The 22,312-nt window shown below is 44.9% G+C and overlaps 1 protein-coding gene across 1 annotated transcript in view; it reads right to left on the reverse strand.

Moving 5' to 3' along the window:
• LOC119375611 (ATP-binding cassette sub-family C member 3) overlaps positions 1-22,096 on the reverse strand; it is a 47,675-nt gene extending 25,579 nt beyond the window's left edge. The window contains exons 1-8 of the mRNA XM_037645828.2: positions 21,956-22,096; positions 18,646-18,739; positions 15,008-15,222; positions 11,770-11,946; positions 10,004-10,171; positions 5,690-5,871; positions 1,860-1,935; positions 1,029-1,224 (exon numbers count right to left, since the gene is read on the reverse strand). Coding sequence (XP_037501756.1) covers positions 1,029-1,224; positions 1,860-1,935; positions 5,690-5,871; positions 10,004-10,171; positions 11,770-11,946; positions 15,008-15,222; positions 18,646-18,739; positions 21,956-22,078 — 1,231 coding nt within the window. The 5' untranslated portion in view covers positions 22,079-22,096. The remainder of the gene's footprint in view (positions 1-1,028; positions 1,225-1,859; positions 1,936-5,689; positions 5,872-10,003; positions 10,172-11,769; positions 11,947-15,007; positions 15,223-18,645; positions 18,740-21,955) is intronic.
• Between the last annotated feature and the right edge of the window lie 216 nt (positions 22,097-22,312).

Consider the following 22,312-nt stretch of genomic DNA (forward strand, 5'->3'; position numbering starts at 1 on the left):
TTGTGCTTCCAGTACACTACTAATTCTTGTATCATTAGCGGTGCCCCGTGTATTTAAATCGGCAATCTGTTGGTATTTTTGCAATAGCACGGATGAGATCTCTTCACGAAACCCTTTGGGATGTCCTCGATCTGAAGCCGGAGATTACTTTTTACAGCTCCCTGGAGCAAAAGCGGATAAAGGCACATGAATCGCAAACATATTGGGGGTCTAGGGCAAAGAGCGCGGATAAGGCATGCCTTATGAAGAAGGAAATTCAGCATTCCTGTTACGGGGTATATGACGTGCAGCAAACAGGCCGATGCGCGCCCATCGCGTGTGGCGCATGTGCGCATACAACAGGCTGGTGTATGCGCTTAGGTGCTACACATAATAGAAGGGAGTATTAATATTTATCATGACATACCTGACATGCATGTCATGTCATTCACGTTCCTTATACACTCATGCTATTCTATGCCAATTCTGGTATGCAACAAATCAATGAAATGGCCACGAGAGCACCAAGATGGCCAGAAATAGACAGACAGACAGACAGACAGACAGACAGACAGACAGACAGACAGACAGACAGACAGACAGACAGACAGACAGACAGATAGATAGATAGATAGATAGATAGATAGATAGATAGATAGATAGATAGATAGATAGATAGATAGATAGATAGATAGATAGATAGATAGATAGATAGATAGATAGATAGATTTTATTTTTTTCTGCATTCAATACTGCCAGCAACTTTTTGGTCGCCAATGAGGGAGTGGCTACAGTGCAGAGGTTACAGTTGTTACAAGTTAATGTCGTGTACGACGACAAAATAACAATGAACTTCGTAAACACCAACATGAGCAATACAATGGACACAGACAGACAGACAGACAGACAGATAGATAGATAGATAGATAGATAGATAGATAGATAGATAGATAGATAGATAGATAGATAGATAGATAGATAGATAGATAGATAGATAGATAGCCAAGAAATGGGGCACATTTAAAAGAACGCACTCCCGTCTTACGTACCATCTACGAAGCAAAGGCCGGCGATCCCAGTGACCCAATGGGTTGTAGACTTCTCGAGGGCGTACGAAGCGGTCCATTGCTTCACCCAAAGCAAGTACGCCCCAACTGCAGCCGCTCGTACGACGAAGCTGACCAAAGCCAGAACAAACCAGGGACTTCCCATGCGCGATGCGGACAGTAACATATCAATCGTGCTCTGCAACGAAAAGTGCAAGTCTATTCTACAGCAGCACTGCTTGAAAGAATTGACATTTTAAGAAATGTTTATTGCTTGAAATGCTTTACCGCACTGATCAAAATAATGTATGAACCTGAGTCAATAAATAGTGCCTAGATTGCTTCTAGCGCAACGGACATTACGAAATAGTTGGTTGTTTGGTTTGGTTCTAGAATGCACGCCGTCGCATCAAAACTTCCTGACCTTTGCTTTTTTTATGCTATCTCCAGCCCAGAGTCTCGCACGCGGGGTGATGTCATCGCGTGTGCCCTTCGTGCGACGGAGACGGCCGGCTCTTTTCATCTCTCCTTCCGCTGCGCTTGTCCCCAGCGCTCGCGCGCTTTTACTAGCGCGCAGAACGCACGATGCGCGGGACAATTTTATCTATTTGGAATTCATATAGAGCGTAACGACGACGGCAACGGCGACGGCGATGGCCAAAACCCACCGATATTGTCCATATATTCGCTATCGTAATAAAAACAAACAATATTTCGGTAGGTCAGCGCTACTCAACGCATTACACAACGTCTGAGCCAGTATGCAATATTGGTTATTATATTCACATATGTGCGAAAGAAGAGGGCAGTAAAAGAAAGATTCAGTTGACGTACGGTTTTCGACATCTCGACTTCGTCCTCTGTCACTCTGGTTGCCTCAACGATGCTCCCTTCAATCTCCATCGAACTCCTGAAAATGGATGCAAGGATGAGAAGACCTGGATTGTATTATTCGAGACACCAATTACACCGAATGCTTCAAAGTTTCACAATATGCACGCGGCAACAAAATGACTCACGCAAGCAAGTAGCAAGCAACAAGGCGGGTGATCTGGATCTCTTATGAGCCAACTCACGCGACAACCAGGAAGCAGTGTAAACGAAAAATTGTCGCGCGAGCTAGGTCAATGAAAAGTGTGATATTGAAATTGCAAGAGATATTCGTCAGAAACTCGGCCACACATCGTAAAATGAAGCGAATTGCGTTTTTGCCGTTTCCATATCTAACTGAAGATTACAGATGAAACTTTGCGTGTTTACGCTCAAGAAAAATTTTAAAGCAGACTTCTTAGGTGAGCTGTCCCCTCCCGCAGAACGTGCTGACCGGCGCTCCCGCTACTGCTGTCGAGCAAAGATAGCTTTCACGAAGGAGAAGGTTTATATATATAGCGATATCTCATGAGGTAAAGCATGGCACCGAATGCAAAAGAATTAAAACGGGTTATCGTTACGGCTCCGGAGCCTTCTTCTGCCCAGTTCTTCGCTACCTATGGAGCCCTTGGAAACCTTGCTATCGTAGCGACCGGGAAGCTTCACGGGAGCGCTGTTCCCCAATATTGTTGTGAAGAAGGCTGTGAGAGCTGCAGTTTTCAGACGTTCTGATTATGTTATGGCTGACTACTTGATTGATTTCGTTAGGCTCCATCTCAAGTCTAAATGATTCATTCTTTTTATTGATTTCCAGCTGAATCTGATCTGTGACCACAGTCATCGATAAGTGACGACTGCTGCCTCAGATCTTCACGGAATTAATCAGAAAAAAAAGTGTACCAAAATGCTCAAACTGAAACAAGTTTGCAATATCACGTCGTCATCGTAGGTGACACGTATGACGGATTTTATTCGTTTGACGGGTCCGCGAGACAGGCACTGAAATGTGACACCGCAAGCAGGCGTTTCACAAGATTTGCAGTAGTTCGAAAGTTCGTGAAGCGCTTAACGAAACCTTTCCTTCGCACATAGGAAAAAATGCATTGAATTTGCATGATTATGCATTTTGACAACAGCTGCGCTGGCTCAAAGCGCACATTGGTGCCGTAAGCGTCAGATAATCGTTATCACGTGGTTGCAGGGTAGAAGCACCCTGTGATACCACATGGAAGAAGCGGAGGTAGATTTTGTTGCGAGGATGAGCTAGAGGACCAAAGACAGATTCTCTGGTGATTAGTGTTGAGCTGGCGGCTCCCATTGGGTCGCTTTCTGATGCTTCGCTTGCAGTGGCTCCTCATCAATTGCGGCGACGTGGAACGGAGCGTCATAAGGGCCGCCGAAAGGAATCGTCAGCGATGAAAAGTTGGTGAATAAATGTCATATGCACGCCGAAAGGCTTTTAGATAGAAGCCTTCAGTTTTCGTTATGTGATAATATGAGATGTTAACGACATAGCACTCAGTACGTTCTGTGTATCATCTACGATAATATTTTTGATGCAGTCAAAGCGAAATCACATCCCCCTGGAAGCTATAACTTCGCCGTTTCAAGTGAGCGATCGCAACCATGTCCATGGAAGTAGCAGATCCAGGGTCAACCTCCGAGAGTTACATTGCGGTGTGCTGCAAAGCTGCTGCATAGTTCTCAAATTGATGCCATGGCACCGTCAACAACCCACAAAAAGAATGAAAGCGACGTCGAAAGACTTTTCTTCGGTTCCAAAATGAATGCTATCGCGGTGGAAAGGCAGAAATGCATCGTTTCATCGTTTTCAGAAAGAAGCAAATGACGTGGAAAGGAGGATGACACGCGCTAGAAACTCCTCAATCGGGGAAAAAAAAAAGATGACGGACGCTACGCTGCTTTGTTAGAAACAGTACGATCTCGAAGACTTTTCTCACCGGTGAGTAGTATGTATTTTGCCTGTGCGTCAACAAACGCATGTGTGTCACACAAATAGGAAAAACGCCACCATTCACCACCGATCTACTAAAAGTTAAAAAAAACAAAACACGCAGACGGTAAAAACCGCCATGCACGAAACGCCATGCGCATGTGGCAAGCAGACAAGACGACACGGATGAGGAGGAGGAGGAGGAAGGAAATGAATGAAAGGCAGGGAGGTTAACCAGATGCGCGTCCGGTTTGCGACCCTACCCTGGGGAAAACGGATGAAGGTATTAAAAGAAAGAAAGATGACACGCTTCGCGAAACAGCGAATGGGGCAAATAGGCGCATGCACAGTGTTGCTCAAGCAGAATACTTTAAAGGTGCACACCGTAGATCCAAAAGGGGCTTTCCGGACAGACATATTGGATTTCGTTGCAAGGTGAGCGACCGGCAAAGGTTCTGAATTCTGTGTCGCCTCTGCCTCGTGTGCTAAAGGAGCTTCGCTGGTCATCTACTTTCAAAGAATTGAAGGGCCCACAATTTTTCCGCCTTTCTTCTTTTAATATACCATGCGGCCTTCTCGGAGAACGGACTGTACTTTCGTTTAGGAAGCGCTTCAATAAATTAGGGAAGTACGCGAAATTTCGTTGCGTTTATTTTCTTCCCTGTTTTGCTGATGATCAAATTAAGCGGCAGGAATATTTTCGCTGACACGCGTTCGTCCGCACAAAACATAGTCGTGAAGCCCGAAGTAGGCTCATGGCGGATACACGTACATTGTGCCAGCTTTTTATTGTGCAATGTGTGCAGGCAGTGTTAAGTTCGCAGTCTACGGGGCTCGTTGGCCTCAAAACGTTAGTAACAACTATACAAATACTGCTTGTTCCAGCTTTTGGAGCATTCGTCCAGCGAGCCCCACTGCTAGTTTGCTCCCGACACTGTGTACGTAAATGAGTTCTGTTGCAATGTATTCGTTTTCATGTCATGCACTTATACAAGTCAATTTTTGCCAGCTAAGCCATCACTAATTACTGTAAACCTAACGCAGTTGACAGAAATAAAACACAATTTACTACTATCAGCTGTTCACTCCTGATGTCATAATAATGCTTTGGTGGCGCATGCAAACCTGGCTTTAAATGCGCACCTTATTTACATGGAAGCGGCGGGTTTTTAATATCTGTGTCTTTGTTCGTAAACAGGAAAGTGGCCAATTTAATGCGCGAAATTTCATATTTCCACTGTGCTCAAAAACCACTCAATTGTACCGCTGCCCCAACTCCGAATTACCCACTGCTCGCAAGTGCGTGCGCCTTTCATACAGGCCTGCTACACAGGAACACTTGCCTTCTTCAGCCGCCGCTAGGCTTAAAAAGTTCTTTATGTAAAAAAGAGGAAAACAGATCCGATGCGGAGTTCGCCAAACAGGCTACAAACCTAGCAAAACTATATACGCTCTTTCGTCGTTGAAATCCTTCCCACCGATTAATTTGATGTGATCGGCAGCAAGCACCCTATCGCCTTCCACGAAACACCGCGATTCAACGCCGCAATCCGGAAACCTCAGCACAGCGCTAAGCGAAAGCCTAGCGAAAGTACTTCGAAAGTACGCCGTAATTCTTGATCTTGCAGTCATTATTGTTTATTCGAGCAGTGTTTCCAGCCCAAGCAGCGTTTTCTGGAGTTGGGAATATATACCTATTCTGTGGTTTACGCGGCGCATTTATTTTTTTTCTTTGAGGAAATACGTATGTTCGCAAATTGTTGAGTCTGTCACTTGAGGCATACGTAAGGACTTAGGAAGTTGCGCCCTCGTGGCGTGATTTACATACGTGCTGACCTACCTGAGTATATGTTGACGTTCCCGGTTGTTTGGTTCCTCTTCCGGAGGAGGTGCCTGCTTAAAGTTTGCTTCACGCACGAATTCGTTGAAGCTTTCAAAGCAACGCACTCGTCTGTCCGCCACAAGGAGTATCTTGTCCATATGTTTGAGATATTTCTCCTGATTGCACACAACTATTCTCGTCTGAAAGTAAAGATACTTCTGGTCCGTAAGTTGTAAGTGTGACCGCGAACATTTCCAGCCGAAAGCAGTAAATTACATTCATTGCGCTTAAATGAAGTCGGAGAGCCTACAACCCTATATGAACCTCAATGAACGCTAGTTGGACGTTTCACCTATAGAAAATCAATCAGCATTGAGTTCCTGGTTGGCACATACCGCATTCCTGATTTATCATCAGAAAGGCATGAAAAATATGGATTGCCTAAAGTTATTTAGCTTCATGTTGAAAAAAATGATTTAGCGCGCACAAAAGACGGGGACTCACAGAAAGAAGGTACAGACGTTTGCACCTTCTTTCTGTGAGTGCTTGTCTTTTGAGCGCGCTAAAAAAATTTTTAAACATGAATTCATACCAACTCGCCCATCTATCAGTTTTACTGTTATTTAGCTTCGTGTTTGTTTCAGAGGCTCAAATGGCAATGCGTACCAAGATTTCGAAAAGAAATATCCAGGTTTTATTTCTGATTCACGAGTTGAAACAGCTATACAAGTTAAACAAAAACGTAATGTTGCCTAGCTTTGCTACAATAAAATTGCTACAATGCTATGTACTTGCTTTTAGTTTCAGTAATTAATTACACAAAAAATGCATTCCTGCGCACTTTTATACGGTGTGTCAGTAAAAAATATAGGATTTATCACAACATGTAAATGCAGTTTTATGCATGCTTCTCTTCAGAACAAAAGTGGCCTTAGCAATGAACATAAAAAAAATGGCCGCGTATCTGCGTGCTTCGCTGCAAATGTCGTCTAAAGACGATAGAAGAGGCGCTGCGTGAGATATGGACGCCATCTTGCAATACGTCGGGAAACATGAGTGCTGTGTTGCGGGCTGGTAGTCCCGGTGCAGCGGCAGGCGAAGACCGGCGGTGACCAAAGCGACCGGTGGGGACGCCGGCCAGCCCGAACACGCTGTTTGGCGCGATGCGCCCAAGGAGAAGAAACGTCCACACTCAACGAGTATTCTCCACAAACTCTCTTATTTACACGTCGCCTGGGTAAAACAGGAATGTCAGAGCGGCGCCCCCTGTCATTCGTACAATGCAATACTGAACCGAAACCGAAACACAACATGAACTTGTGCAGAGGGCACGGAGGAAGACAAGTTTCAGCGCAGTCGCATTTTCAGCGCCGCTTAAGAAACTAGGGTCTTTAAAATTGCGTATCTATGTATTTTTTATTAAAGGAACACACCACCCAATATTTACCTAATGATGTTGCGCCTCAGATATGCGTAATATTTACTTTTTGATCGACAACGTTCACAAGTATGAACCGCCGTACCAGTTCAAGATGGGTGGGCGGTAAGCAAGTGGTTCAACTTTGGCCGGGTGGCTGAATCGGGTGACGTGTCGACAAACAGAAAGACAGACCAGAATTTCTGCGTTTAAGTTCCCCAAGAAAGACTATCGTCTTTAAAAAAAGAATATGACCATTGATTACGACCCGCCCTAGTGTGAAACTTCAGCGCAACTCTATGTACGCTTCCATTTCCCGGTATTGTCACGTGATCGTGAAGGTGAAGAAGGAAGCAGACGGGCTGTTAAGGAAAAAGGTCTTTATTGGGCGTACTTGTGCCCAGAAAATTAAAAGTGAAAGTACAAGCATTAAACGCTGCAAAAGTTAACTGATGAGGGCAACCACAGTCGTCGCCGTCCGTGAACGGAGTAGCTGTAAGGAGCGTCGGCATTTATACACGTGGCATCGAAGTTTCCAGCGTTATGGCTGGTGTCCGCGTTATTTCCGGAATGACCTCCAGTGTTCGCGTAGTGAGCGTAATCGAGTCAAAAGAGCGCAAAATAGCCGAAAATGTTTCCAAACATTCCGCCTCGGACTGTACAAGGTAGTGGTTACACGTGTAACGGGTCGGTTACATAAAAATTGAAAAACACATTGAAATATTCCGGAAGAAGTCGATTGGGAGCACAAAACGCATACGTCCGTGCGCGGCATGTAGCCACAACAATGAGCGTCGTAATGAAGGAAGGATTCTCACGTCGACGTGCCAAGGGAGCACTAGAAATGAAATTCACACGGTTAGACGTTTTGTTTCATTGGTAATGCACAGTAATACTGTTCAAACAATGAAACAAGGCAAGGGCGTGAAATGTACGCGACAAGTGCGCGCACTTTGTTTGGAACATGGTCTAAGGAAACCTCAAAGCAACCACACCTAATCACTTATTCCTGTTCGTGCAGCTTTCAAACCACAAAATAATTTGACATCTGTGGACAAACCATGCTTCGAAATTTCAGACGTGTCAGTGCAACAAGAATGCGTCACCTGAATACCTGCAACTGCTTGAGCGGCAGGTATATTCAGTAGTGAGGCCAAGCAGTCAAACCGGTCTGTGTTGGACAACTTCGTGTTCTCGTGCATAGAATGAAGACATATCCCAGAAGGGGTTGCCACTTAGTCTCCGTTTCGTCGAAACGAAAAAAAAAGCTCTTACATGGGAAGTCGTGCTCCGAACTCAGGTGGTGGAAGTCGTTCACGTCCGCGGGTGCAGTTTCATCAGACCAATCGCCCGTTACTGAAGAAATAGACGACGATGCAGGCGTAGCAGATGTCTTCATAACGTGGATGCGGTGCTCGAGTAAGGCCAACGTGCTGTTCGCGGCGTCATCGGGCTGCATGACCATCTCATAGTCGTCTGCCGCCAGGTCGTCGGCCATCAGGGCTTCAGCCTCGTTGTGCAAGGTTTGAAGTTCTAAGATGCCGGCGAGCAGGCGACCGTGCAGAATTCGAACTCGGAAAGCTGGAACTGATTGTAATGGACAGCCCCGCCACGGTGGTCTAGTGGTTATGGCACTCGACTGCTGACCCGAAGGTCGCGGGATCGAATCCCGGCCGCGGCGGCTGCACTTTCGATGGAGTCGAAAATGTTTGAGGCCCGTGTACCTAGATTTAGGAGCACGTGAAAGAACCCCAGGTGATCGAAATTTCCGGAGCCCGCCACTACGGCGTCTCTCATAATCATATCGTGGTTTTGGGACGTTAAACCCCAGATATTATTATTATTATGATTGTAATGGAGCACCGAGTTAACTACATCGTTGATTTTTGTATTAATGGTCCGGCGCGAGGCCCGCTTGTTCTTCGCCCGATCCTTGGCATTCCAGCTCGAAGGGCAGCTCGCCCACTGCAGCAATGAAAACCCCTGGTCATTTCTGGCTTGATTCCCGAATCGTCGACACGAAAATCAACGTGGAAAAATCGATGTTACGCGTCTATACTCCGCTTCATACACCAAGTGCAAAGCTGTGGCAGCTATGCAAGATGTTCGGTCAGCCAAATCACGCGCAGGCTCGCTCTAGGGAGCCTGCTCGTGAGTCATCGTGGCGTGCTGCAGATTAAATACCAGAAAACGAAAACAAAGAGGTGCTGAGCGATCCAGAACAACGTACCGACAGCTGTATAACGTGGTTTGTTTGTTTCTGAGGCACAAAGATTATTAGGCAGCCCAAAAACTAAAAAAAAGACACATTACGGGTTGTACAATCTTCCAACTACATATATATTTTTAGGCACGAACGCATCTATTGCAAAAAGTCTCGCTAGCCTCAATAGCACTGCGCCTAATGTATGAAACGGAGTACAAGTACACCCGAGAAAAGAGACGCAAAACCGAGTATCCATGCCAATGAGCGCGTTGTATTTGTCATAAACGTCCTCTTCTTCCTCGTCGTCGCATAAGTAATTCCTCGCCCACCCTTTTCCTGCGGGAGCTTCAAACAATTTTCAGCACCGTCCTCAATTTCTAGCTTCTACCACAGCTCGCCTGGTTATATTAGCAGGCTATCTTTCTTATCATTGGTGCTGTTTCAAAAAAACTGAAGACAGCCATATCGGCCAAGGTTCCGCACTGCAAATGCTCCACAAAAACATTTCAAGAACAGACGCTGGAGCCTGTAGGGCAAATATTGTCATCAATTTCGATGAAAGGCGACCTGTAGTACTTATAAAAACACAGAAAAAGGTTAAGGCAGTGTTATATGGAGGATCGCGTAAAACATTGACCGCAATGCGATTTATTCAGTGGCGACGTACTTAGGCAAGCGCCAGGTTGGAGTAGTAGCCCAGATTCCTTACCTTATTGCTGAGGATTCCACGTGGCCCGATAACTCGGTGAAAAATGTTGGAAGCCACGTGTACGTCCAAAGCGCTGAGTGTGTCGTCCAGCAGGTAGATGCTGCTGTCGCTGTAGACCGCCCGAGCAAGGGCGATTCTTTGCTTCTGTCCGCCACTAAGCGTCGCACCCTGCCGCAGTATATGAGAATATGACGGGACGCTATAGCATATTGAGGAACCATTATCCAGAAAGACGTGGAGCCATTGTGCCACTAAATCCGCTCAAATTCATGCGATTAGTAGGCAAGGCTTAGAAAGCACGTGTGATTCGTGTACGGGGCTTCTTACACGAATGATAAGGCGACAGCGGGAGTAACGCCATTTCTCATTTCGTGCTTGAATGAAAGTGTCGTCAAGAGAATTTCATCAATGTGAATGACAAGACCGAAGACATTTTTTCCCTGCAACCAGTAGACTAAATTTCACAAGGTTTGCTGCTTAAAAAGGAAACTCCGTGATGATTTTCTGGAGTTGTTTGAGGGACTCTCATATTTAACGGGGCATTGCCCTACATTTCTGACCGAATTTAACTATTACATTTAAGCGCGCACCAAGAGCACCGGTTTGCTATGGCTAATGTTGGTTGAATGTTGACAAAAGGTAACGAGAGATTGTGAACGTTCACTTTTGTTTGCTAACTGTTGTAAGAAAAACAGGGTATTACTTCAATATCAGTCCAATCATTTAGTTATCTACCAAATTTCTGAAATAAGTATTGTTTAAAATCCAAAAATTCATCAAAAGAAGCTTAGACTTTAAAATTGTGTAACTCTTCAAGGACAGCTATGTCCTTGACATATGACATTTTATGTTTATGAAAAACATAAAATTTATGCATGATACTCCTCTCTGAACTGCACGACTGGCATCCGATCGGTACTTTTGGAATATTTATAGAAATATTCTAAGACAATCCGCGTAATCTCGCAACATATAGATCGACATCGAACGAAAAATGAATCTAGTTATGGAAGCGCGATTTCTGCTGGTGCTGCACGTTTGTAGATCTCCCGCTTTTATTAAGTTTACTTTCTATTCGAGGCAGTGAATTAGAATTTGGCTTGAAATAAATCCCGGAACTGAAATCTTTTTCGTTAGTAAGACCTATTATATCCCAGTAATTAAGTCCTGTCGTCTCACAAAAGCACTACCGCATGTTATATATATTTGAATAGCCGACACAATATTTGCCCGGGAATCGTTCAGCTAAAGCTTCACACATGTACAATTCTGAAAAAGAAAGAAACCGATGTCACGGTTATCTAAAAGGCATTCGTTAGAGTATATAATGGGGTCAAAAGTGATAGCTAGGTTTCCAGCTTTCATTGAATTGTGAGAATTTGATCAGATGTTTCTTAAAAGTAATATTCACACGTTATAGCTATGTTTCATAGCGATGCATGAAATATGAGTTTTGTCCACTTGAAAGATTCCGTAGATTTAAGGAAGCGTATGACGTGGATGGCCTCGGTCCCCGCGTTTTCAGCACTATGACTTCACTGAATGAATCTTTTTAAACTGTTGTTATTTTTTATTGAGGGGTAATTGAGCTTCCAATTTCTAGTATAGTTCCTCTAAAGCTTGCATTTTTCATCAGTTTTTAAAACCATAAACTGCCGAAGTAAAGAAAAACTTATTTTTGTCATTTTGTACGCCTTCATGTGAATCTGTGGCTGTGTGTAGGTGTATGTACATGCGTGGCTATTCTCCGTGAAATTCCCCCGCACCTTCTCTCCGACTTCGGTAAGATCTCCGGCTGGCAGGCGTGCCATGTCCTTCAGCAGTCCACAGGCATTTATCACTGGCATGTAGTAGTCGTAATCGAGTGGCTTCCCGAAGAGGATGTTTTCCCTGATGGACATGTTGTAAATGCAGGCGTTCTGAGGCACGAACGCCATTGTACCCTGTATTTTCAGAATAAGTGAAACAGGAAATATCAGTGTTCAGAAAACGAACTGCATGAATATTCAAAATGCACTAAATTCCCAAGGCACTCAGGCAGCAGGCTTAGTGTGCACTTCGCGATGTCTCCTGCTCATGCATTTGGGATAATTTACGCTAGCATTGTAAACGCTGTAATTATGGCATGCTACAATTCCGCAAGGACAGACAAAACGATCATTCTTTCGACTGGCACTTCTCCCTATCATGTAGAGGATACTTGTGCAGAGGTTGTTGGTATACATAGTTTTGGAAGAACAGCGTCACCTAGCCTTCAAGGCTTCGTGAACAAAGGCAAAGAAATTGCATGAACACACACGCTGGAGTAGTAAGCAAGTTTATTGAAACCACAGGGGTCAGAAGTAAACCGAGGCGCACGTGCAGTACATAAAACGTAGGCATAAAAACGCATTATGAAGCATATTCTATTAACGACGTTATCCATGTAAGCCAATTTTTTTCCTGATAGAGATAGGGAGAGTACGCTCACAAACCAATTATGATCATGTTTTCGCATTTTATGCGCTTCTATCAATTCTCTCTGGTATTTTGTCGTTACCCTGCGAATCATTTGGGTATAATTGAAAACAGATGGACAGCCACACTCTCTGCAGGGAGCAGGCGAGTGTCTAAAACGGTTACCTTCTATGATAATCGTTTTAAAGAGGCTAGCGGAAACGACATTGAGTTGAAAAAAGAAAGAAATGGGAAGGCACACGGCGTTAATAGGAGGACTGTAAGTGAGTGGAAGTTGGTCCTTACGTATACGTGATTTCGCATAATATGAAAAAACGCTGCCACAAGACATGGTGTACGAGATCTGTTCTCGGCGCAATGACAACTGTGAAGCCCTTGTGCCAGAACGGAATTATCATACCCAATTGCATCTGAAGGACTGGAAACGGCCCTGAATTCACAGAGTCCGCTACCAATAACGTTTGCCGCATATCGTTTCCGTGTAGTACAGCCTATACAAAGCATACCTGGCGCTGTCTTAAAGGGGCCCTGCAACACTTGTCCAAGCAATCGTCAAATGGCTTCATTAAAAGAGCTCATTACCTCACGAATCGACTGCTGCAAAAATTTTTAGAATCCGTCAAGTACGAGCGGTGTTACAGAGGTTTGTCGTACGCTTCATGCGCTTTCTCTCTCCTTTCGTGCCAGCGAGCGCGCTGAGAGCCACGCAGGGAGGGAGATCACAACGAGGCAAGGAGATGCGTCCGTTCGTGTGCGCGTGTCAAGACCTTGGGTGGCTTTCTTTTCTTTTTACTTCGAACGCGCGGCTTACGTTCATGTCAATGAGGTGGATGCGCTTGAAAGACGAGGACGAAGAAGAGACGGGTCCTCGTCTTTCAAGCGCATCCACTTCATCGACATGCAGAACCAAATGGCCCAACTAAGTGCACTGACAAGCTTACCTTCAGTGTGATCGCGAGCGTGAATGCGGGCACGTGGTAGCATCCCGCGGCGGCCGCGTCCTCTATGCAGCTCACGATGCTCAAATCAGTCAGTGGCCGTGGATGTTGGGCTTACGGCATGGTCATTTGGGTTTATGGCGTCATTTGTCGAAAGAAGAGGGAACGATATCTGACTGACTTTGACAATTAATTGTAAATTCCAGGCCGCGCGCTGCGCTATAACGTTTGGCTCGCGTGTTCTCAGGAGCCTCGACTACCGATCGGCAGCGATTTCTGATCATGCTGAAACAGCGCCGCAGGGCCCACCTAATGTTTGCCTAAAAGAACATCTGCGGTTACGAGGAGGACCAAACTTACCTGCTCATTGCAGAGTGTGCGGACGTTCGTTTGTTTTTAATGATACTCAAGGTAATAGGGATCCAGGAGGTGCAAGAGAGAATTGATTAATGCATATGAAATGCGAAAAGACGGTCATAATTGGTCATAACTGATCTTTAAGGGTACCTTTCTTATTGCCTATTTGTATATGCAAGGCGGAATACGCGCCTTGGTTTTCTTTCGAACCTTGTGGTTTCAATGACCTATTTCCAGAGTGTGTAAGTGTCTGTGCTATTCTTTTTCTGTCTTGCGTGCGCCTGCTAGTAGGCTGTGTGTTGTCTTTCTTTCAAACACTCCCGTAGTCAAAACATTCGCGTGGCTTTCCACATGGGATCTGGTCGCTGACGGATACATATATGCGGCAATTTGCAACACTAAGGTCCCTCATTTCTTCATCTCATTAGCCATTACGCACATGACGCTGAAAGATTTAGCTTTGTTATCATTTAAGGGATAACGTGTTCGGACAAAAAAGTTGCTGCTGTACCTGAATTACAAAGCCTCATTGTTAACTACCGCGCGGTACGTTTACTGGAAAACGTTCTTACCATATTACAATCAAAGAAAAATAAACACGTCGCACCCGGTAATTCCACGTGCTGTGGTGCTGTATTGCTGCTACCATGTGCGTGGGCACGAGTTGGGAGTGGAGGGGGGGGGGGGAGGCACCGCTTCCTCTAATCACCTAGGAGAGGGGCGCGAAGTCTGCCCCATGGGTTTAATCAGTTATGGGCACGCACGTTTTCGACGATAATGGCAGCCGAAGGGCCCTGATGTTTTCACTTCAATAAACAATTTACTTCCCATTTTAATTCAGGGAAGCGAGGGACCAAAGGCAGGCCATTGTGAGAAGCATGTCTTGATGCGACCAACGGAGGGGGGGGGGGGCTGAGCTCTTCGATGAATCTTTGCCCCCCCCCCCCCCCCAAATGAGGAATCCTGCGCACGCCTGTGGCTCCTACGGCCACTTGGTGGACTCCATTAATGTCGCTGCCTTGAATGGAATACGCCGCTTCGACGTATATGCAAAGCATGTCGAACCAGTAGAACTAGGAACTTTTGTCGAAATGCAGTGCAGCTCCTGTACAGAATTGAGTTCGCACCCCTTCTTGCTAGTGTGCCTTTATGTACCTTCATGTTTCGACGTGTCCTAATGGTAAAGCGTACAGCAAGTATAAAGACTTAATACCTATTTTCCGATAATGCCAAAGAAGCGCACAAGTCTTACCCAAGATTTGCACTCGCCAAGCACGCAGCTTATCTCCGCTTGAAGTGCGAGAAGCAGTGTCGACTTGCCGCTGCCAACGGTGCCCACTACGCCCACCAACGATGCTGGCTCCAAATCGAAGCTAACTCCTTGAAGGCATACATCCTTGATTTCACCACCGGAAGCTTCAGTTGGCTTCCGAGCAAATGAGCACTCAATTAAGCTCACAGATCCTTCTGAAACATGAACATAGTCAATATGAGCACAAAGTGTAAGTTTAATACAATCTATGTTTTATGTTAGGTTCTAAAACGTTCCCGAAGGCTGCAGCATGCTTGGCGAGCGGTCGCAAGAAACGTAATAAATGAGCAAAATTTCTCGCTGAACGAAAGTATCTATCTATCTATCTATCTATCTATCTATCTATCTATCTATCTATCTATCTATCTATCTATCTATCTATCTATCTATCTATCTATCTATCTATCTATCTATCTGTCTGTCTGTCTGTCTGTCTGTCTGTCTGTCTGTCTGTCTGTCTGTCTGTCATCTAATCTATCTATCTATCTATCTATCTATCTATCTATCTATCTATCTATCTATCTATCTATCTATCTATCTATCTATCTATCTATCTATCTATCTATCTATCTATCTATCTATCTATCTATCTATCTATCTATCTATCTATCTGTCTGTCTGTCTGTCTGTCTGTCTGTCTGTCTGTCTGTCTGTCTGTCTGTCTGTCTGTCTGTCTGTCTGTCTGTCTGTCTGTCTGTCTGTCTGTCTGTCTGTCTGTCTGAGTAGTTCGCTTGCTAGACACCCGCCCACGTCATGATACTAGAATGACAGATCGTTCACTTCGTATATATCGAAATTCGCACGGCATCAAAAGAAGCATGATTAACGCTAATAATCATTCATGAGATGCATATCACGATATGCATGTCATGTACTACGTAATGAAATAAATGAGAAGGTGTCACCGCGATGTCATACTCGTCGTTTCATTACCTTGCTTTCATTACCTTGCGTTTCATTACCTTAACAGAATGTGCATGACATGATGTACACGCATGACACATGAATTACCGGTAACCATAATAGAAGTTAATGATATGAATGGCACGAATGGCATGATGTACGAGTCGTAAAGTCGTCGCCGTAATTAAATTAATACAGTGTATATAACAATCTGCATTTATAGCAATGTGATAATGAACATGACACGGTTGTCATGAGGTGTCATGGACGACGTCGCACACGCGAGTGTGTGACAAGTGCCAAGATGTAATTACCGTCACTTCACCAGCTGAGCTTTGTTTCAATATGCGTGATGCAACGTATATGACACGATATGATGTATAATTCATTCGCATGTGCCCTGCTAACTGCAGGCATGCGGTCCATTGTCCTGCAATTCATTGGTTATACATTCTTGTCGGTGAACTCTTTATTAGCGTTGGCTTGTGTTCTCCGTGCCGGCTTCTGTTGGGAAATGCTTGCTAATGTTGGGTAGTTGTGGCCAACTCTTGGCTGATGTTCGCTCGAGGCTGCTAGTTTTGTCTAGCGACGTCGCATTGGTGGCTGTTGGCTAGAATAGCATAATGCTGACTAACTGTCGGCTAGTGGTGGATAGCGCACGTTAAATGTTGGTCAGCTGTGGCTGAGTTTTGCTTACTGCCGGCGGACGTAGCCTAATGCTTGCTAGTGTTGGCTAAGTCTTGGGTAGCACTGGTTAATGATGGTTAACTGCTAGTAACTGTTAACTTGAGCTGGGAAGTGCTGGCGAGTGCAGGCTAAAATAAGTAACTGTTGACTAGTGTCGGCTAATGTAGGCTGGTGCTTGCTGACGGGGGTTAAATGAGGCTAGCTATTAGAAAGTGTTGGCGTACTGTGAGATTGCGTGGGCTATAGTGCTGGTTAATGTTGGTTATCTCTTGTGTAATATTGCGTAATGTTCGCTACAGTCGTGCACTACTGGCTACCTGCTCTTACAGCAATGTAAGAAATATTGCATATATAAAACCACGACTGAGCAACCTATCTAGCGCTGCTTGACCCCCAAGGAATTCTCCAACAAACGCTACTTATGAGAGACAGTACACACGCAGGAACTGCTGCATATATGCATTTTTGCTGGATAAAACTGACGTTTTTGCTCGAATGTGAGCGCCAACGTTCCGACGGGGCTTGAGCTAGTTTTTACGCATTTCAAGTGTAGTCGACGTGCCTCGTAAATTCACTTCATACGCACAACTTTTCAATTTATAAAAAAAAAGAAGACGTTTCAATAGTCTCGCATTAACGCTTTCGTTGCAGTAAAAACAAAAAAAAGAAAAACAATTGCACCGAATTTGCTAAAACTTCTTTCGCTTGATTTGTAGAGCTTTTTTTCTGAATAAAACGGTACCATTCTTTTAATTCAATGGTGTTCCTTTCTTTCACTAATTGCGTAAAAAAGACATCTAGAATATGGCTTCACTGCATGGCAACTGAATGAAAGATCGCTATAAAATGAAAGCCGAGACACAAATGGCACACCATGGACAAGTGTGGCCATCTAGCGTCACCAAACACAATTATGGCGAGCGTATTGGTTCCGTGTGGGACCGATTTCTGTTGATGACGAGTATAGTCGTCATCGGTCATTTTGGTACAATATGTCATGACGCGTATACTCGTGAACGGGAGCATAAAGGGTTGAAAAAGCAAAGGTGCCCGAATAGTGTAACTGTCGGATATGCAATCGAGTGCCCTTCTCTACCGAATCCCCTACTCCATTCGGTTTATGAATGAAACAGTCGCCCTCCGTACACACATATATATTTTTTCGAAAAAATGGGCGAATATTTGAAGGCACCACATACGCTCAGTTAAACATAAATTGGAGCAAAAGTAGATGGAGTTCACTCCCACGGGTGCTGTATGGACATGGCAAAATTACATCTTACGCTGGGGAACGATTTGTGTTGCTTAATAGAAATTTTTACTGGTTATACAACAGTAATTCTTAAGTATTAAAGATTTCCGTGCAGAATCCGAAACACTGCTCATTAGGTACAAATGGTCCAGTCATTAACAAGCAAAAGTAAATAGTCACGTTATCTTACAATTAAAAACGAAATGTTAATAAACAAGGCCTCCTGTATTTATATGCTATGCAAAAGACTACTGGTGTTAAAAACGCTAGGATGTGAACGAAAATAGTAGGTATTGCTGCATTTTAAGCGCTTAAGAGTATTAAGATATATAGGAAATGCACATAGACAAAGAAAGACACGTTAACAGCAAGAAGGCTCCAGCGTTGATGGAGTTCTGTTTTCCGGCTGTGCCTCAGTGCATTCTCCTATTTCTCGTAAGTGCTGCATTCACATCAAGCGTCAGCATTCCGACTGGCCCAACTAACCAGCTTAAGGTATTCTAAAATTGTTTAATAGTTGGCTTAATTTCCCGCAAGTGCGTAGCTATTGAATTTCAGTCGCTGCTAGAACTGTTTGATTATTACTGCTGAATTCACATGTGATTTATAAGAACGTTAGTTACCACGGTAATGATCACAACGTAGGATGGTCGCACGTTAGATGGAAGTGAAGTGACACAGATTAACTGTACGGCATCATATATCGTCTGCCGATTCGTATAAAAGAGTGACTAACCTTTCGAGTAAGCATTATCTTCTGCTGTCCTGTTGGTAGTGCACTTCTGCTTTTCTGTACACGTCTTTGCAATCCTTCGTACTGCGTGCGTGGTCTGGGAAAAGTGGAAAACAAAATGTATACCAGGCGCCCGTCACTCCTTCATGTATTTGTAACTGATGTGTTAAAGAAACACCAGGCCTGCGCGAGTCACGCAGCACAGTAACAGCATAAGCTGGGGAAGCGGCGCCCTTAGATCTCTCTGTGAACACTCTTAGGGTGCCAACTGCAAGTGCCGTTGCGAAGTACCCACTGCGCCATAATGCATCATGATTTTGCGAAGTAGGAAGACCCACTACAGATCTGTACGGCATTATGCGGTCGTTTGTTGATGCTGTGGCTGATTATCATGTTGAACTATGGTTGAGACCTTTGTAAATTATTATTATTATTTGGTTTGAATACATAGAAAACACGAAGACACAGAAGAAATAGGGAGGGAACAGGCTGACAACTGCCACCTAACGGGGCTCAACGCCTGCCTGCTCCTTCGGGAAGGGGAAACAGATGAAATGGAGATAAGGGGGAAAGAAAAAAGAAAGAAAAGAGGAAAGAAAAGAACAAATAACACAGACATAAACACAAATAAGCAGTCACGTGGAAAAATGTCTAAAAAACGCTAGGCGGAATCGGCATTGTTTAAGAAAGTTAGTAGGGCTCGATGGGCCTGGTCACGCAGGGCAGCACAACCTCCCGGGAACAGGCAATCATCAAGGTTCTTGCACTTAAGACCAATAAGTCCATATTCCTTGGTGAGCAGTGCTCGCTGCATAACAAATGCGGGACACTGAAAAATTATGTGTTCTAGTGTCTCACAGGAGCCACACGATGTACATGACGGACTGCCTATACGTTCTTGACGGTATAATGGTTCAAACCGCCTACTCGTAACACAATTTACACAGCCTTACGCCTGGTGCGATTCCAAGCATCTGTACTTACTCACTCGCTTCTGCAGCGCATCATCTCATTTGTTGTGGTGGCTCATGATCTGACATGACGCTTGTGTAGTCGTTCTTTTCCGCAGCGGCAACAAACACTGGTGTGGCTCTGTGCGAGAATGCTTGATTGCCATGGAGAATCCCTACGGAGGTTCTGCTACCACGTATTGTTTAGCCCACTTCGACCAGCGGCTGAGTGTCTGAACTTTAGGGGAGTGGCGTAAGCGTCTCGGCAGCATTACGGAATGTCAGTTTTAGTAACATAGAATACACGAGAGCAGTCCAGCTACCAACCCGCTACTTCCTGCTGGCATTACATGTATTGGTATACCTCCTCTGTCACTTGTGCTAGGGGTATCAAATTACGAGTAACACCGGTAACACCCACACAGCACCGTGCAGTAACCCAATATGGATCAGTTCCACAGTACGGTGATGTAATCGTAGCGCACTCTTACCGCTGTCAATACTACTGGTGCAACCCCTTCAAAATGGGGATACCAGTGATGGGAAGGTTTTGATAATCGCAGTACTGCCATCGTCATCGGTGGCACAAAGCTTAGCAACCGCACGATCACCAAGGCTAACCGCTACGTTGCGCTGCACGACCGTCAAGACTTCGCGGTTCGTTCCCTTTGAAAGTTAGGATATCTATTATATACAGTAAAGGACAATAAAAGCAGAGCTACAATGGGATTTGCAAAAATAAGAAAGAAAGGTGGCTGATCCCTCTGTCACAGGAATCGGTATGACATGTGTCGTCACAGAAGTAGTTGATTGCTTTAGTGCACTGGTATATCAGAGCTTGTGTAATGCCTACTGTTGTTTGGCAGATGTAGCACCGCCTGATGTGGACGCACTCAGCTGACGCCTAGTGGCACATCTCCGTACCGACGACTAACGTCCATGATCATGACTTAACCCTTGCGGTAGCTGAAGTTCTTAACATATGCGTGGACACCGCATGTGGTGAATCCCGCGCAAATATGGCATCAACAAGCACATAATAAACACTTGATACTCGAAAGGGTCGTGAAACTCGAAGAGAAACACTACGCGCGTTGTGTCTTCCCTCAAGCCTGGCAGGTAATTGTCACAGGGCGAGCGAGGAACGCGGTGCGACAGCCATGGCGAGCGTCGGAGAGCTATTTTTCGATATGGATGGACGTAATGAGCGAGCCTTTGGATGAAGCCACCACCTCGCGATGTGTTAAAGCGGTTACGAAAATACACTTCTGTTGGAAACGCGCCGAATGGGGTGGTTGTAGGAACGGCGCGTTTTTTTTTTCGAGCCTGATGGCACACATGTCAGCGCCCCGTCATAAAGGGGGCGCTCATAGCATTCCTCCATCCATCCATCCATCCATCCATCATCCATCCATCCATCCATCATCCATCCATCCATCCATCCATCCATCCATCATCCATCCATCCCATCCATCCATCCATCCATCCATCCATCCTCCAATCCATCCATCCATCCATCCATCCCTCCATCATCCATCCATCCATCCATCATCCATCCATCCATCCATCCATCCATCCATCCATCCATCCATCCATCCATCCATCCATCCATCCATCCATCCATGCAAGAGCACTGTGAGAGGAAAGTGTGAAAGAGAAAAGGCGCGTTCATGTAGCCTCCGTGATGTGTTTGGCGGTAGCTCTGTGGGCTATACGCCCGAAAGCCATCGTCATGGGTTCGAGAGGTCATGGGTTCGACTCCTGACAACGGAACTTTTTGTTATCGTTTTTTTCATTGCCATTCGATGGCGTTCATTTTGCTGACGTATTTTCGTGACGGAAATACGTCATGAAAATCTTGGTGGACCCCGGCATAAGCCACTTTCATGTTAAAAACTGTTTCATATAAAGGCTCCAATGAGACCATGTCGTTTTCATAGGCTGATACCCTAAGAATAGACTGAGTCTCACACTTACACACCAACTTATAATATCAAGGTAAATAATGGAAAAGATAGTGTATACTGCATCATGTAACGTTGCCTGTGGCAAAATTGTTGAATCTAGTTTTATCGTATTTAGTGCATTTCATTTCGGCAAAGGGATGTTATTCTCTTGTGCACACTTTGTAACAGAGCAGTTACGAAGTGCTTTTATGTCAGAATAACTAAAGAAGAGGTTCAAGAAATGTAATTGCAAACAAGGAAGGTCATGTTGAAGATTAAGGACCCGCGAATCGGAAGAACGTGATCTTTTGGCAAGACCGACGACGAGCTCTGTCTCGGTGAATTCAATCAATACAATAACTGTGTACAAGAGAAAGCCATGCAGCGACTAAGATCGAGATGGCGCCAACTACTCACCACAACTAGGAGCCTCGTAATGGTCACTACGTTGGTGGTCAGAGGATCCAGGAGTGTCATAGCGTATATGCAAGGAAAGGAAAGGGAGGCCGTCATGGGTGTCTCCGGATGAAACCAAGACATTGTGGCGAAGAGTATGGTCGTCATCTGCAAAAAAAAAAAAAAAATAATATTTTTTGGGTTTTACGCGCCAAAACCACAATATTCAAACATGCTGTCAAAGGGTAGAGGAAGAAGGCAAGGTGGACTGGCTCGCGAGCGACTCCGTGAACTGCTTTTCGCTCTGAGCTTTACCTTTGCAGTCCTTCCCCATCCTGTAAATAAACGCGTTCCATCGTCACAATTGTGGTGGAAGGT

The sequence above is a fragment of the Rhipicephalus sanguineus genome, chromosome 11 (genome assembly GCF_013339695.2).
Source record: "Rhipicephalus sanguineus isolate Rsan-2018 chromosome 11, BIME_Rsan_1.4, whole genome shotgun sequence".
Classification (NCBI taxonomy): domain Eukaryota; kingdom Metazoa; phylum Arthropoda; class Arachnida; order Ixodida; family Ixodidae; genus Rhipicephalus; species Rhipicephalus sanguineus.